General features: G+C 43.7%; 1 protein-coding gene across 8 annotated transcripts in view; it reads right to left on the bottom strand.

Moving 5' to 3' along the window:
• NRXN3 (neurexin 3) overlaps positions 1-18,590 on the bottom strand; it is a 1,815,686-nt gene that overhangs the window by 960,437 nt on the left and 836,659 nt on the right. For all 8 annotated transcript variants that reach the window (XM_018053902.1, XM_018053908.1, XM_018053900.1 and 5 more), the window contains one exon: positions 1,991-2,110. In XM_018053902.1, coding sequence (XP_017909391.1) covers positions 1,991-2,110 — 120 coding nt within the window. The remainder of the gene's footprint in view (positions 1-1,990; positions 2,111-18,590) is intronic.

Here is an 18,590-nt window from a genome sequence, read left to right on the forward strand (position 1 = left end):
AAGCAGTTTGATTGGGTCAAATCACACAGATATGAATTTAGAGTTTAATCTTACACCTGCCTCTAAATATATGCTCCCCTTACGTAAAATGACAACAAGAACACTCGACTTGCAAGGCAATGGTGTACTTTAGAAGATTAAAGGAGCTGATTTACGCACACACACACACACACGGCTCACTACAAGGCCCAACTCCATAAGCATAGACGCTCAGGCTCATAATTATAAAACTAAATTACAGAACCAAACACTGCAGAGACTTAATGCTGTAAACAGCCTTAGCAATAATAGAATTTCAAGTTTAGAAGTTTTAAGTTTTAATAGAATTTCAAAATGAGGAAATTAGGAAAGGGAGGTTTAGCATTGTTTCTATCCCAAAGGTATAAGGCATTTTAGTGACAGTGACTATTAAACCAAAGGATCCTGACGCAAATTTGACTGTCATATTCATAGAAGACATTGTAAATACGGCTTAGGCCCCTGATTTCCACTCGCAGGCCCAGAAATGTTAAGTGACTTTCACAAAATCCTGCAGAGAATCAGCATTAGGGCCCAGGTCTCCTGACACCAACAGCGCTCCACATAACATCCCATCCTGCCTGACATTTTCCTTTCCCACATAGACAAGAAGATATGCACTGCTCTAGAATATTGGAGAGTATAAATTTTAAAGATGCAAGGAGGTCCAACCAGTCCATTCTAAAGGAGATCAGTCCTGGGTGTTCATTGGAAGGACTGATGCTAAAGCTGAAACTCCAATACTTTGGCCACCTCATGCGAAGAGCTGACTTATTGGAAAAGACTCTGATGCTGGGAGGGACTGAGGGCAGGAGGAGAAAGGGATGACAGAGGATGAGATGGCTGGATGACATCACTGGCTCGATAGACATGAGTTTGGGGGAACTCTGGGAGTTGGTGATGGACAGGGAGGTCTGGCGTGCTGCAGTTCATGGGGTTGCAAAGAGTTGGACTGAGCAACTGAACTGAACTGAACTGAAGATGCATTAAAGATGCCTTCTCCCTTATGCCCTAGATCTTACTAAATGATCCATCAAATTCTGCCCAAAGATCTACCTTCATAAGCCACTCCAGATTTCTCCAGCTCAAATGGATACTTTTCTCTCCAGATTGAAAATTACAATCTTACTCACCCAAATAGGAATCTCATTATATATTCCCTGACTTATTTTCAAATTCCCAAGTCTTATCTAATACACAAAATTGATTCATTGTTGAAGGAAACAGGTAATCCTGTGTGTTTCCTTTATAACTTCTACAATCCTTAGCATATTCCTGACATGTACCAGGCTATCAAGAAATGCTTACTGCTTGAGTGAGGCTCTTTATGTATGTAAAGAGTCATTCACTTACTCCTTGCCCTCCTAGAATGTAAATTCCACCAGACCCAGGACTTGCCTAATTGCCCACCACCACATTCCCAGCACCGTCTAAAGCAGGACTTGGGACACAGTAGGCAGTCAATTAATAATGACTAAATAAATTATGAAATAAATGAATGATTATTTAGCACCTTCTAAGTGTCATGTACTGCTTTTGATACTTACTTGTACCTATAAAGTTTTGAATTTCTGGTTTACCCATCTCCCTCTGCTAGAGAGTGACTCACTCAGAAGGGAAGGAACTAGCACTTGGGATGACTGACAAGTGGGTTTTGAGTACCTGAATAATAGAAGGATCTCGAGAACTCTATACCCTTTCTCCAGACACACATTCTATGCCTAAGGAGAGAGCCCCATCAATATGTAACCACAGTAGTGGAGACGTTTGGCGATACAGATCAGTGAAAAGGGATTCCGAAAATATAGGGGCAGATCTTCTTGGTCTTACCTGAGCTTGTCAATAGAGAACAAGACATGTGACTTCTGTTTAGCAAAATACAAGGTTTTCAAAACAAAAAACACTTTGCTCACTGAATGGCCAAGAGGAGTCTGAGAGAAAAGAGAGACAAAGTTCTCCAGAGCTTACTCACCCTCAGCTACATCATCGTCCACGGTTAACTTAAGGCTTTTTCCTCTCCGCACCACCCGGACGGTGTGCCATTCATTGTCGTTGAGCTTCTGCCCCGCATACAGGGTCTCTGGTCCTTTGCCTAAGGGCAGTGGTAAGTGCCAAAGTTAGGATCAGTCTTAAATGTAGTGTTCATGGCATCAGAGTTGTCAAAGCCACACTGGTGCATATGACCCAGCAACGCTCAAGCAGTCAACCCCCTCCAGAGCCCATCTGGGTCTCGGGGACACTCTGCAGAAGTCCCCAGTGCAAAATTTCAACTGAATCATAATGGATAATAACAAATAAGTATCCTCTTTTATCCGTAGGTACAAGACATTTTAAATGGCCATCCAATATTCACAGGAAATAGTAGTCAGCTGTCATTCTGTTTCCCAAAGTCTTAGACTTCAGGTGAATTTCTTGAAGAAACAAGAAATTCATTATACATTCTTTTAGAATCATTTGATCACTCAGGCATAATACACCAGTCTGGCTTTCAGAGAATATCCACCAATTGGATGAGAAAAGAGCTCTGCAATCTACGTTTTTAATTTGACATTTCCATTAACCCGTGGTCTTACCAGAATTCAGTGACTATATGAATCACAATGGTAATCATTACAATAATAATAATGTCAAGGTCTAAGCTCCATTATAAATAATGCTCCTGAAGGGAATACAATGGGCCTCAGACTTATTCACTGTTCATCATCTTCCAAAAAGATACAAAGACCTAAAAAATGAAATAATGCAAAATTGCAAAACTGAACCTGTTTAGGTCAAAAGAATATTCAGTAAAATGTGCCACTAAATAAAGGAACCAACCAAACTGCCCCAGAAGATTCATAATCAAGATGCTCAAGATGACGTTTAAGTGACTCCTTGGAAGAATCGGGTGTTATGATAAATTATGGTATTGAGGGGCAGGAGTTGGCAAGACAAACACTGAGGCATCAAAACAGATGAAGGGGAGAGGAATATCATGTTTCATTTACTACAGAATTCAGATGTAAGTTGAAAAGACAAAGAACTGCGTAGAACCAGAACTCTTTAGAAAAAGTTTGCTCTCTCTACATACATAGCTGATCCCTTGCAGAAAGATGCTGCTTCAATCTTCCTACGTTAGTCTCAGTATATGGAAAGTCTTATTTCTGGAAATACCTTGCAAAAAAATAAGAGATGAAACATCTAACTGGGCAATACACGGATTGGCATCTATGGTTAGTAGGCATTTATAATATTTCAGAAGACCACACACTCAGCTCCAGCATATAGGAACACAGGGCCAGGCACACAGTAGGAGCTTTAATGAGTGCTTATTGAATAACTGATGTCTACCTAGATCTTTATTTCTTCAGAAACAATCAAAATAAGGTCAGTATACTCTTATCAAAGTAATTTTGAAAGTCATTATATAACTTTCACTAGCCAGTCTTCCCACTCCTCTACCACCAAGACTGAAGATATTCTATGTTGTTTAGGGGGAGAAAAGAAAACAGAGTTTCACTTGAATAGAGCTCTTTCAGGATGGGTAATTATAAATTAGACCCTTTAATGCTGAGTAATTAGCATTTCTATTAAGTTCTGGTTATTGAGAGTTATGATAGTAGTTGCAGTTTGGAGAAATTTCCTTCTTGAAAAGCAAACAGGCTCTCAAAGTGGAAAGGTTTCTTTTAATCACAAGGTCTTCAGCCAGTGATTTGTGTTTAATATTTTTCAGAATGTACCTCTACTCCAAGGGCAATCCATATTTATACAAATTCTGAGACTTCAGTGAAGAAACTTAGAAGGGACCACATATACCCAGAATTTGATGATGATACCATGAGACCAGTGAGTCTTGAGAAAAAAAAAATAATAATTCTACAACAAGCAATTTAATACTCAGTCTTAGCCTCCACTAAGTATGCCTGTCTTTGATATTATCTAAAATGTATACACTGTAACAGGCTTTTTCCTACACTTCAGCTGGTTAGGTAGCACTGTTCATGGTCTCATTAAGTTCAGGTCTGGGAGTGATACGCCTCTGCTTTACAACAGCAAACTCTGTGGGCCTTGAGGAGAAGGACCCACACATCACGTGGGGACTTTTGAAGCAAGGACAGATGTTCTCAGAAGAAACAAATTTGCCTTTTTTTTTTTTATGTTTTTATCCTCTTTATTCTACATGCAAATGCTTCAATAGGAAAGAATAAAGTAATGAAAGATGTGGAAAATATTGGCTCTGGAGGCAGAACTGCTACAAATACAGGCTATTTAAAGAGCTCTTACAGGTGACATCTGTTCTTGAGACAATTTCTGCACATCACTTAATTTTTAGGACTGGGGACACAATAAAAGGGACAAAGGCTAACACAGCCATAGTCAGTTTTAGGACATGGCCACATTAGTGCCATATCAGCCACGGGGATGTAGAACATTTGCCTCAGCCCAACATGTCTTCAATGCCACTGATATGTTAAACGTTAAGGAGTCCTTGAAATACTGACTATGGCCAACTTCAAACTCTGACTCTAAAACTTTAGGATGTGATGGACTATGACTAAAAATGTTGGGCGGGGGGGAAACCTGTACCCTCCCATGCCCTACAGTTTAATTATACTTGATATCTCCAACCCCCCTAATCCTCACTGCTCTAAGAGTGGCGGAAAAGAATTCACACTCATCTCCTTAAAATGGCAGAGAAACAAGTATTGTTTGATATTTATTTTTCGAGAAATAAATAAGAGAAATCTCAGTGGGCTTCTGGAAAACGCTTGGCCTCCCAAAGTGGAGAGTCAATGGCATTTCTCTTTAATCAAGCCAAAAGGTCAATTTGTCCTACTAGAAGGAAAGTGAGGTTTAAACTCAGCTGGAAATGTTCACAAATAGAGGGGAAGAGCACGCCTAACCGGTAGCCTAAGCATAAAAATGGATTGACAAGTGAAGCCAGAAGCAGACGCCAGCTGAAAGTCGAAACAGACCAAGGGACAGGTTTCAGGAATAAGAGGAACTAGTCTGGGACAACTTCTTTGCAGATTCAAGCGCAAAGTGTCAGAAAATCAACGAATGGAAAGAGCTCTTTACTGTTACGTAAACGATGGTCCAGATAAGGAAGAAATCATTGTTTAAGCTGAGATTTAAAACGGAACTGGTGAGAACATAAATATATATATATATGTGTAATATATATATATATATACACATACATATACATATATAAATCAAAGCTATTGATTTTCCAGCACTGTCCTTTTCTTTTCAGCAATTTGGAGAAGTGTGATCTGCAATTGGGTACATATTACATGCATCTCCTTTTTTTAATAGTTTACGTAATAAATATTGATCACAAAGCAATCTTCTGATGCCCTTTAGACTGCTGAGATCACCAATGTTTTATCTAAATACAGGAAACGAACAAGTTGTCTGACACCCCTTAGTTGAATTTTCCAGGTAATGACACCTATGACTGGAGTAAAGACGCAGAACTGAAGATGGAGATGGTGGGGCTGCAGCAGTCCGCAGAAGTGGAGCATTGAAGCCGTTTGTTATTGCAGAAGAGAGAGCTTTCCGTGAACCCTCTGAGTAACACCACACCAACGCCCGTTCAATACAAACTCACTGCAAACTCAGGTAGCATCCTCTCTTGTCGTTAAGGCTGGTCTCCCAGAAGATTCTCTGATGAGCAGGGGACAGAATGACAATTGTGGATGAAGGGCACAAACTAGGCTGTTTTCTCGACCTACCCTACAATAACCTCAAGGAGGCCAGAGCGAAGAATAAAATAAGAGTGAAAATTAGGAGAAAAGTACCCTTTGGGAGAGAAATCATTGCTGATAGCTTGAAAGCAGATGACCCTCAGATACTAGCAGAATGTTCCTTCTGTTGGAAGACAGGAATGGAAGCGTGTGGGGAAAATCTACATGTGAGCATTACTGAAGGCACACTTCTTCACAAAGTGGACTGTGGATTTTAATTGCTTTGAATCTATTTAGTTGTGTGTGTGTTTGTTCTTTTAACAGACTATTCACATTACATGAATTTGTTATTCCCCCCAGGAGCAATATAACCAGAAAAACTACAAAATACCCAAACATTTTGTATTTCAATAATTTGTCGATATAAGTAAGACCTGTCCAAACCAACTAAACCAGATGGTTTTGCTCATATGCAGGGAGTAGAAATTCCTTCCATGTTCCACAAAGTGCTATTTCTGAAAGTGGGTGGGTAGCATTTAGGAACTTTTTGTGGGGGTAGGAGGGCAGGAACTCAGAGGAAGTAAGACCTGAACATCTTGCTATTTGTGCAGGAAGGGAAAGGAATGACAACCTGATTTCTCTTGGAACTTGCTTCGCATGAATCAGGACTCTTACAACGAATAAAAAAAGATGAAATTCACTCCTTTAGAAAAATAGAGTGAAATGCATGTGGTTATACACCTAAATGACATGACAGATACACAAAATGGACTCTATTAGCTTTAATGAAACCAAAATAAATTTAAAGACCAAACACTTACCTTATTTCCAGTGGCACCTTTGGTTGGACCAGCTGAGCTATGACACACACTTTCCTAAGCCTGTAGCACCATAGATTTTATGAATCTTCCTCTCCAGAGAAGAGAGGTTCAGCAAGTAAAAGCAGGGGTGAGGAAGAAAAGGGAGGAACTGAAGAATAAGGAGGGTGACAGGCAAGTAGGGAAAACAAGTATTTTATTCATCCCCCCCACCCCCCCGCCAAATTTCAGGTTCTGCTTGTTTTCTTTGGCTAACAACCCAACAGAGTGTGAGAGGTGTTTTGTTTTGAAAAAAATTTTTTTTAATCAAAAGAATTCATTTTGGGGGGAAAAAGCTTAAATCACATTTACTTATAGAGCCAGTTTGGTGAAACATTTCAAAAAGATCATTTCATCCTCACCCGAATCCTCAGGAGTCAGGAAGAACTGCCGTACTTGCTGCAACAGACGTGAAAAGCAAAGAAGGCTTTCTGGAAGCCTGGTATTAGGAGGTCTTCCAGTGAGTACGCGAGAAAGACAAGCCACCAAGTCATCCAGCGTGAGCCCAGGGTCACTCCTGGAGGATGGACTCTAGTCAAAACCCACTGAAGACACCACTGATCTTTATGGGGCTTGAATAGTTCCATGGACAGTGTAGCCTGGCAGGCTACAGTCCTGGGTATCACAAAGAGGCAGACACGACTGAGCGCATGTGCACACGCGTTTGCTCATCCACGCACGCGTGCACACACACACCCCCCGTCAGACCCGCCCCGTGCAGCATGCCCATCTCTGGCTGCCATTCCTTTCCCGTGCTCACCCTCTGCTCTGCTCTGCTTTTCCAGCTGCTCAGAGCCTCCTGCTAGTGGCCCCCGACCACACATCAGAGGGTCTATCCCCATGCTTAACAAATGGGCATGGGTTTCCCAGGTGGCACTAGTGGTAAAGAACCAGCCTGACAATGCAGTGGATGTAAGAGATAGAGGATCGATCCCTGGGTGGGGAAGATCCCCTGGAGGAGGGCATGGAAACCCACTCCAGTGCTCCTGCCTGGAGAATCCCAGGGACAGAGGAGCCTGGCGGGCTACCGTCCACAGGGTCACACAGAGTTGGACACGACTGAACCGACTTAGCACATAGGCAACGGAGCATCAGCCTGGCACAGGCACCATCCCAGGTGTGGAGGGTGAGGAAATGAACAAGACAGGCCGGGCCCTCACCCGTTACAGAGCTCACAGGCTACTCTGGGTGGGAGATGATGAAGGGTGAAACTGAAATGAAAGAACACGGGACAGCTTCAGACAGGGCTGAGTTCTACGAAGGAAGCAGAACAGGGTAATACGATGAGAAGTGATTGGGGTGGGGAGTGGGAACAGAGGATTGGCTACAGCGCAGAATGCTCCAGAAAGTCTTCTCGGAGGTGACGACTCTATTCAGGCCCTGTCCCGGGTTGGATGGAGAGCCATTTAGTGAGATGGCACACTGGAGAAGGAGCCAAGCGTGCAAGCGCATGAGACGATGGGGACAGTCAGAGCAGAAGCCCAAAATGAGGCTGGCGTGTTAGGGGAACAGAAAAAGGCCCATGATGTCTGGAGCTTGAGCCCAAGGGCGAGTGTGTCGCAGGAGAGAAGGCTGCAGTATAGACAGAATCCAGACCACAATCTCTAGAACCTAAAAGTTCTAGAAAGTGTTAGTCACTCAGTCATGCCCAACTCTTTTCAACCCCATGGACTGCAGCCGGCCAGGCTCTTCTATTCATGGGATTCTCCAGGCAAGAACACTGGAGTGGTAACCATTTCCTTCTCCAGGGGATCCTTCTGGTCCAGGGATGAAAACTCCAGTCTCCTGCACTGCAGGCAGATTCTTCACTGTCTGAATCACCAGGGAAGCCCCTCTAGAATCTGAATGCTGCTCTAAGCGTTGCTTTAAATCCTCTCCTTCCCTTGGGAAGTTTTCAACAAGGGAACAAGACTGAATTTAAGTTTTAAAGCTCACTGCAGATGCTATGGATGCACCGGCGCAGCAGAGATCAACAGCAAGACAAGGAGGGGTACTAAAGAGCTTTGCCTTTAAGGCAAAAAATTGAAAACGCCTTGGACCAGGGAGGCACCAGTAGAAACAGAAATGGTGAGGTTTGGATATACTTTTAGCAGTGAGGTCAACAGTACTTGGAGATTAGTTTGGGAGGTGAACTGGAAGTAGCAGGGAAAAAGAGAAGAATCAGAGATGACTCCCAGATTTGGGCTGAGAACCTGGGGGATGGAAGAGAAAGACTCCAGGAAGAGTTAAGACACAACTGATCCTATTAGCCATGGGAGCTTGCCTCTGCTATTTGTGTCTTTTCTCCCTAACATCAGTCACACTTGGTACCATCTCCTGGCAGCCTCCTGGGGATGAGAAGCGTGGCTCAGAGTTCATTGCTTGTGTGATTGTCTTAGCACAGTGCTAATTGGCACCTTAAGCCACCACTGCTACTAATGACGCAAAGTCGCTGAGTTTCTGTTGCGTTTCTTTCCAGTCTCTGGCTCTGTCTTTCTCTCCTCCCTTCCTCCCTCCTTCCTTTCTTCCCCTTTCCCTGTCCCCCGTCTCTCTCCCTCCCTTCCTTCCTTTTTAATTTTTTTTTTTTCCCAGCACGGTTTTGGTTACACACTCCAGCCCACCCTCAGGAATGGAACAAGGAGAGGCTCTAACACGACAAAGCAAACACTGGCAACTCATTCAACAGGATCTTTACACACGGTGATCACAGCGTAAAACGGACATGTTCATCCCATCCAGGAGAGCAAAGCAAGACGGCTTTGAAATGGAATGAATCGAGGGCAGATAAAGGAACAAAGGACTTCACAAAAGATGAGAAAAAAAATCTCGCTCACAATTTCCTGGCAAATCTCTCCTATAAGTCATAAATTTACAGCCCTGCTTAGGAGGAGTGAGTGGAGGACAATCTTAGGATTTCTCATGATAATCTCTCTCCATGAAGCCACTTTTCAAGAGATGAGGGCAATCTGCGCAGGGATAGGCAGAAAGACGTTTTTGCAGATACTGACTCTACTCTTGTTTTTTTTAAAAAAGAGCTTTCTAAAATACACTAGCACTTTTCCTACCACCGTCAGGATATAATTAATACAAATTAGTCTTCCTTTGATTATTTAAAATGTTATTCCAGGACTTCCCTGGTGGTCCAGGGATTAAGACCCTGCCTTCCAGGATAAGGGAGGCGGGTTTGATCCCTGGTCTGGGAGCACCCCTTGCATCCCATATGCCTCAGAGCCCAAAATCCAAACATAAAACAGGACCAATATTGTAACAAATTCAATAAAGGCTTTAAACAAATGTTATGCTTTAGGATCTCGCTATGTGATCTTGCTGTTTAGCACCGAAGACGCAGATATGGAAGCTGACAGAGACTCAGCTAAAGAGACTTTAAGCGGGATACACACTAGAACATGCTCTCCTAACATCCTCCTAATACATTTCCAACTAGCGTCTCCTTGTAAACTGACCCTTTCGTATTGAAAAAAAAAAAAAACAGAATTTTAAACGGTCCAATTATGAACTGAAAGGTCTCGTTCATTACTAATAATTAATATTATGGTCGAAACAGGGATTAAGAAAGCCATAAGACACCTTCCACTAGGCTTCTTTGATAAACACTCATGACTGGTCTACCTCCATCCATCACTTCTCAGCCTTCTCCGGCCATTCCAGCTGGAAATGTTCACCCCTTCAATCATCACACTCTTCTTTGCATTACAGTTGTTTTTTTTTTTTTTTTAATTCTTAGTGCCTCCACTTTTATGCCCTTTAAGAAAGAACATGCTACGTTGGTAATCCCTAGCAATGAGGCAGAGTGTCTTATACCAAGAAGGAACTCAACGTAATAGAAAAAAAAAAAAAAAAAACTCAAGCAGCAAGTGAATAAACAGAATTGAATAGATTAAATAACAAATTAGTAGATAGGCTGAGGGGAGGTGAAGAGTTACAGGCAGTATTTCAGCAACAGAATGAACTGGACCAATCCAGGAAGATACTCAATATAGTAATAAATACATATAATTGAATTAAGAAGTGAATACATAGAAGCAGAAGAATAAGTAAATGACAGAGTAAATTTGTTGAAGATGGAGGAAGAAAAGGAAGGAGAGCAGAGATACCTGAACGTTGCCTTTTGGCAGCTGAGTGAATTAGACACATTTGAAGCTAAAAGATACCAGGCAACAGACATAAATCAAAACACTACCAATGTATTCATATAGGCACAGTAAAAATATATACAAAATGTACATATTTTTTTCCCCAGCTAAAAGAAAATGTATCCCTCTGGGAAATTCAAATGGGAATGAAGGAGGTACCAAGTACTTTGCACACATGATCTTATTTGGGTTTGTATCACGAGGCTGATACAGTTTACCCAAGTTTACAAACAGAGAGGCAGCGCAAAGCACCGCAAGGTCAAGGTCACACAGCTCTGGGACTCAACCCCCAGTCAGAACTCCTGCAAAATCTCCGTTTCTCATGGCTCCATCAGGGCACGTCCCTAGACCGTCCCAGTCCAGGTGAATGAGGAGGAATGAGTCCAGGTGAGTCTAGGTAAAGAACACGGAGGAAATGGGGAACGCTGCTTAATTTGAAACAGAAAATCTAACCTGAGGGGGTCAATGAAAAGTAGCACCTGATTTCACTTCACTTTTTCAATGTCCAAGACTAGGACCTAGTCCTAGTACTTGCTGCTGCTGCTGCTAAGTCGCTTCGGTCGTGCCCGAATCTGTGTGACCCCAGAGATGGCAGCCCACCAGGCTCCCCCGTCCCTGGGATTCTCCAGGCAAGAACACTGGAGTGGGTTGCCATTTCCTTCTCCAATGCATGCATGCATGCTAAGTCACTTCAGTCATGTCTGACTCTGTGTGACCCCATGGACAACAGCCCACCAGGCTCCTCTGTCCATAGGATTCTCAAGGCAAGAACACTGGAATAGGTTGCCATTTCCTTCTTCAAGTCCCAGTGCTTAGGACCTATTAATGAAGCCAAAAGAAGGTAAAAGCTAATCTTGGAAATGCACGTGAAGGGCAAACATGTCCCCATACGCTGGTGCCCCAGCAGGTGACACTTTCAAGACCCCACATCATGTCCACTCAGCCAAGCTCAGATTTCAGCCACGAGGGCAGCAAGCAGTTACTGTGACACACTGCCTCCCACCCAGTCTGATGGTTCCCACCTCGAGCAGGGCCAGCTCCCGGGCCTTCTCCTTGTCTGCACACAAGAAGTACAAACGGAGTGGGGGCTGGCCCACAGGAGCAGGGATGGAGCTGAAGGACAAATGTCCTGACCTCCCATCCAGGGGACAGATGGCTTCGGAGGTGCCCGTCACGGCACCTCCCAGCTGCCCCACTTGCACCTGGCTCACAGCGGAATCCTTGACCGTGGACGCTCACGTCGGTCTGTCTTCTGCCCGCTCCTTCTCTCTGCTCCTTCATTCCCACCTATGGGATCTCTCCCAAGCAAAGTGCCTGACCCACGTCTTTGTCTCAGCCTCTGTGCTCCCAAGAGGACGCAGACTGTGACGAAACAGGTGGCACGTGCTCCCTTCCTCCCTAGTCATTTACACGGCACAACCACCCTGTGAGATGGGTTGTACCACTTGTCTGGATCTCTCTGAGATCCAGAGAGGTTAAGCGACTTTCCTGAGGTCACAAGGCTCTTATATCGTGGCAGGAAATTAAGAATCCAGGCTTCTGACTCCAGGGAGAGAGCTCTTCTTATTGACCTCTGGCTGCCTGAAGTCTATGAAGTCCACCGAGGACTGGGGACCGTGGTCTGCAATTGGCACTGAGGGCACGCTCGGGGCCTGCAGCCATGAATTAGCAAACAGTGACTAGACGTTTGAGATGGTGAGAAAGCGGCACAGGTCTCTAAGAACAATCACTGCACTGTTTACCCGGGAGAACCCATGAGGACCGTGGAGGGCTTTTGAGAAAGTGACATCACCATCATTTTGTTTTTTTTAATGTAAGATCTATTCTTATTTATTTTCTGTATATATATATATATATTTATATATATTTGGCCATGCCACACAGCATGTGGGATCTTAGTTCTCTGGCCTGGGATCAAACTTATGCCCCCTGCATTGGAAGCACGGAGTCTGCACCATAGGACCACCAGGGAAGCTCAACCACCATTTTTATTAATTTAGGTCTATTCAAGACAAAAGTTAAGAGATATGGTCTCCATACCCAAAGTCCCTTCAGGCTCTATGTTTTTAATAATTACCACATCCAAGGTGGGAGCCTTTATTTTAAATATAAAGGTAGAGTCACTGGCTTTAACAAAAAAAGGAATCCCGCAAACAAAGAGTTCTGTGAAATGGCATTTCCATATCAACACCCATGTCTGCAGCACCTCCTTCCCAAAACAGAATGTACTAAATCTATGGTAAGAACAGGAAAGGAATGGCATTTCTAGCCTGTTTTCTTGGGATGATAATTACAAAGTCTGTTGGCTTATGAGATTGACGACATTAGCTGATCACCCGCTGAGGACACAGGTGGTTGTCACACAGAACGATGCTGTCACCTGGGTGGACCCTCTTATCCCATTAACGTCTGGTTTGTGCAACTGGGGGATCCGGGAGACTGGATTAGCAGAACCATCACTCTATTCTGGTCTTAGTTCACGAAGATGAGGATCCTTTTCCATACTTAATGTGCATGTCAGGTTGAAAACCTGAGACATTATAGCTCCCCATCTCACCAGAAATATCATCTCTCTATGGTCCTTACGAAAATAAAACTTGCAAGGCAAGCACATAGAGGAAAATCATTAAAACCAGAGCATTAATGCAAACAGATCAAGCATTTTCATTCAAATGCATTTGTCTCCCTTAAGTAATATAAATGCAACAGGCTCCTTGTGCGGCAAAGCGAGGCCTTGGGTAAGCCGTGCAAAGAAGCTTCTCTGGCAACGGTGACTCATTTCCTTGTGCTGTCTTCATACCTCTGTGCAATGCTTTGGGTGGGTACAGTATGGAAGTTAACCTCAGACTGCTCAGTGCTTTATCCATATACTCTGAATTCCTAACTCGATTTGGAAAAGGACACTTTACCTAATGAAGAGGCCAGAACCGCCACCCCACCTCCAGACTGTATAAAGGAAGATCAGTTTAATCGAGAGGTTCGCTTCACGCTGTAACAGCACTGTGGAAGTTTCTGGAGGTACACAGATAAAAAAGACATGCTTACTGTAAGCCAGCAGTTCACAGGCTGCTGGAAGAGTTGTACAGAAAACCAAATGTGTGGCAGCACTGAGTATAGACGTTTTCCCTGGGTTCCCTGGTGATGGGGATCTTAGTCCATCAAGAAATCAGAGTCATCAACTACCCTTTTCTCTTCATATTTATTTTCACACAGGACCATATAGTTCATATGCTTCCCTGGTGGCTCAGACGGTAAAGAATCTGCCTGCAATGAGGGAGACCTGGGTTTGATCCCTGGGTTGGGCAGATCCCCTATCGGAGGGAATGGCAACCCACTCCTGTATTCTTGCCTGGAGAGTCCCATGGACAGAGGAGCCTGCGGGGCTACAGTCCGTGGGGTCACGAAGAGTCGGACACAACTGAATGACTAAGCACAGCACATACAGTTCATATAAGGCAGAGACCAAGGCCTTCATTTCTCTATTGTTCTCAACTCTCAGCAGTCCTGTCCTTGGCGTGCACAGTGGATTTTCAAAGTTGAAGGGTGAATTAATACATTTCTTCTTCTTATACTCATATCAGACTCTATTAAAAATAACTAAGACATATATTTACTTACCAGACACTAGTCACTGGATGCCATTCTAAGTGTTTCACTAACTAACTCATACAGTTATTGTGGTTGATAGTATTGTTGACAGTATCTACTGCCCCTTCCTACCAACCTTTTCCTAAATGAATCTGTCCTCTCTGGAGGATTGCATTTCCTGTCCCGTTAAGTCAGACATTTTGTGTGGCTTGCTTCATAACCGAAGAAAGGTGAGCAGAAGTGTCTCAAGCCACTTAGAAGGTTTAAGAGCCATCACGTGACATCTAGCTCTCTTTCCCCCTTGCTGCAATCTCCGATGTGACGTATTAGGGCCACTTCTTCAGCCCGGGGCCAGAAATGAAGAGGACACACAGCTGAGCTGCAGCAGAACCACGATGGGCAGAACCAAGAAGATACGGGGAGGCATTTCTGACTGCAGTGAAGAGCTGAGCAGAGCTGACCTGTCAATGTCCACACTTGAACTTGAGGAAACCGAGGCAGAAAAATGTTCACTCAATTCTCTAGGGCCACATAAGTCATCATTGCTGGGATCTGAAACTGGCAACCTGGTTCCAATTTGCCCTTAAAGACTATGCTGTACAGCCGCTATTAGCCAAGCGATAGACTAAGGATGGCTATGGATGAATGCTCAAAGAGTATCACTGACTCAATGGACATGAGCAAACTCTGGGAGATAGTGAAGGACAGGGAAGCCTGGCGTGCCGCAGTCCAGGGGTCGCAAAGAGTCGGACACAACTGAGCAACTGAGCACAAACAAGGATGAATCCCAACAGTGAAATATTCTACACATGCCCTCAAGGGAAAAAATACATAACTACTAAATCAATGTATACAATGGAAACGCTTTTCATTTCTGGGTGGAGAGAAGATGAAGAGAGGCAGACAGAAAAAAGAACAGAAGGCAAAATAAAACAGGAGAAGAGAGCCACACACACAGAGAAAATGACAGGGGAAAGCAACAGATTAAGAGGAATCTCAATGTTTGTCAAATTGCTCAGAAGCAAATCTCTCTTCTGGACAAAAAGGAATAAAACTCTTAAGATGTTTAATCTCTAAAATGCTGCCAGAACAAAGAACAAATAAAAATGTTTAGAAGTATGCAGTTTGGAAATTATCTGGGTTTTCTTCCCACTTTACTAAAATACACTCCTCAGTTCATTTAGGCTAACAGGAAGCACATCTCACCCAGGGGGGTGCCATTTACATGCACAGAACGGTATTATCATTTTTCAGATTTTTCAGAGCTGTTAGGAAGTAATCTACGCCGGTGGATCTCACATCTTATACTTGATAAGAAGCATCTGTGGAGAACATTAAGAATTCAGATTCTGGAACTCCAGACATTGTCTTTTGCCAAGCTTGACTTCTCAACTCTTGTTTTCCTATTTCATTTTTCCCAGGTTATCTCCTAGACATACTTTATTTTCCCAACCCTCTCTTTCCTCCAGGAAAGAGAAATGACCTCTTAAGGACATGACCACCCAGTTCTGCAGGCCATGAAGCTGCTAGTCATCTTGGAGTTTTCTTTATCCACACCCTCTGCATCCAAACCACAGCCCAGCCAGGCAGTTCGGCGTCCCATGTATTGCCTGAGTTCGTTCTCTCTGTGTGAGCACAACTCTAGCAATACCTGTGTATCAACCACACAGTGGTCAGAACTACTATTCTCCAACAGAAATGTCTTCATGACAGTTCCCACCTAAAACTCTCCAAAGGGCACTAAATGTCTAGGTACAATGAAAACATCCAGAGTCCTTGGGGATCTGGCCCCAGCATAAATTTTCATACCCTCACGTCTCCTACCAAATATAGCATTCCAACCACACCAGCTTGTACCCAGTTATTTCATCATAGCTTAACCCTATGCGCTCTCAGAATCTAATTCAAATATTGCCACTTTGGAACTCTCCACACCAATTCCTTAAACTCCGTAGAATTCTATTTTTGTCTACTGTATAGTAGAGAACAGGAACAGGAACTCCTTCTCAAGGTTTTCTGAGCATGAATCAAGATACTGTGTGTAAAATTTCACAGTGACAAGTGGGTACTACATGCTAAGGGAATATTACCAGTTATACTGATGGTTTAAGTATCTTTCTCGCTACCATGTATATGATTAGGAAACCCACATTCAAGGCCTGAAATAGAAGCCCGCAGCAAAGTGATACTTGAATAGTCTTGTATGATGGAGACATCCTTAATGCAACCCCATCATATCATAAAATCAACGTGAAGCCTGACATCTGCAAGCAAAGTGATAGTTTTCACATAAGTTTCTTCTCTCCCTTCCTCGCCTCTCCCCTCTTCCTCTCCCACAACTTCCCTTCTTCCCTCTCCACTACTGGCTGAAGAAGAAACAAGGAGGTAGAACCAGAAATATCTGCTGTTTACAGGCTACCTACTAGCATGGACCAAGCGCCTTCCTGGTGGCTCAGAGGTGAAGAATCTGCCTGTCAATGCAGGAGACATGGGCTTGATCCCTGGGTCAAGAAGAGTCCCTGGAGAAGGAAATGGCAACCCACTCCAGTATGTGTGCCTGGGAAATCCCATGGACGGAGGAGCCTGGCGGGCTACAGATTACAGGGTCACAAAGAGCGGGACAGGACTGAGGCGCTAAGGACAAAAACAGGATGGAGCAAGCACCTGGTTTTCTATATCCCACTTAACTCTCATGAGCAAAGCTGTCTAATACTGTATGAAGTTTTGAATTCCTCTTATTTCACAGGGGAACAATTGAGGCTCAGAGACCTTAAGCGACATGGATAAGATCATTTAGACTGCAAGTGGCAGAAACCAGATTCAATCCTCTCTCCCTGTGACTCCAACACCAGTGCTTTCTTCATATACCTCAACCTTCCCACGAGCCAGATACCTTCATTAGACCACATATTAGCATTTGAGATCAACTTCAGGGGCTGTTAAAATCATATTGCTTATGGCTCATCACACTATCTACTCAGATGACCTTCCAATGCAGCATGGGTCCCTTGGAACCAGAACACAACCTCACAGCTCCCTCTACTATTCTCTGACCCAAAAGCAAGCTCAGATTTTCTAAGACTCTAAACAGCACTTTCTTTCCACACTCCTTTTGCTAATAGTGGGTCTTTTAGAATGCAGAGCACTAAAATGGGGTCCTTGTCCATTCCAGAGGGTAATTCGTCCCAGAGATGGCATTGGATGAACAGGGTGAAGGGCTGCAGGACAGCAGTAGGGATGATGGAACAAGAAATAACTGTTATACTTCGTGTTGGGCTTAATATGTAATTCTCTTATACTTAACTACACCATAACAGGATAGTTAACTGTTACTCTTTGTGTTGGGCTTAATTGTGAGAAGGAAGGACTGTGAAGTAAGCATTCTGATACCACTTTATAGATGATGGAATTAACACACAGGGATGGTAGGTTATCCTGGCCAAGGGCAAACTGTTAGTAAGTAGAACCAAGTTTCTCTGAGCCTCAAGCCTTCAGTCTTACATTTAACGGCCTTCTGGATGACGTTCAATGCATGAGTGGGCAGGCAGGACCAGGTGAACAGACCAGAACTGCTCCTGCGGGGCGGGGGGGGGGGGGGGGCGCAGGAGTGCAGGTGGGAGGAACGCAGTCTGGTAGGGGAACCAGAAATGCTTGTCTGAACTGATTTGCAGGCTGGGTAAGAATGCGGGTGGGTCTGTGAGGCAGCAGAAAAGTCCCCAGGAGCAGTATGGATGAGAACTGTGGACTCTGGATCATGCTTTTGGGGGAGGGACATGTGCATATTGGGGTATTTGATTATTCAGTTAATTTACATGGACCAGGACTTGCTTTGTGGGAATTCAAGGGTACCCCAGCTGGAGTTGAGGTGGGTCATCCCGGGACTCGATAACCTATTTCCCATTGATTTTGAGGCCATGGTGGCTGCACACTTCATGTGGCCAGAGACGGTGCCTATATATATATATATGTTTTAAGTTCTCATCTAAGGTTGAGACATAGCTGTGCAGATACGAACGCGCATAAATGCAGCTTCTGGTCACCAAAATTCAATCAGTGCATCAGTCGACAGGCTCTAACATGGAGACGGGGGCAAAGTATAGGTGCTTATTACATCTAATTATCCTATTTGAAGTTACGCTCCATCTGCCTCAAATCTTTGTTGTGATTCATACAATGCTGTCATTTGATCTAGTTCCCTTAGGACCGATGGAGACAGAAGTTCTAATATAGTCTCACACGCAGTAGATGTCCAAGAGATTAGTGCTACTTGCTATTATTACTCATTTATAAAGCATATTTAAGTGATTTTTTTTAAAAATCAAGTA

The sequence above is a fragment of the Capra hircus genome, chromosome 10 (genome assembly GCF_001704415.2).
Source record: "Capra hircus breed San Clemente chromosome 10, ASM170441v1, whole genome shotgun sequence".
Classification (NCBI taxonomy): Eukaryota; Metazoa; Chordata; class Mammalia; order Artiodactyla; family Bovidae; genus Capra; species Capra hircus.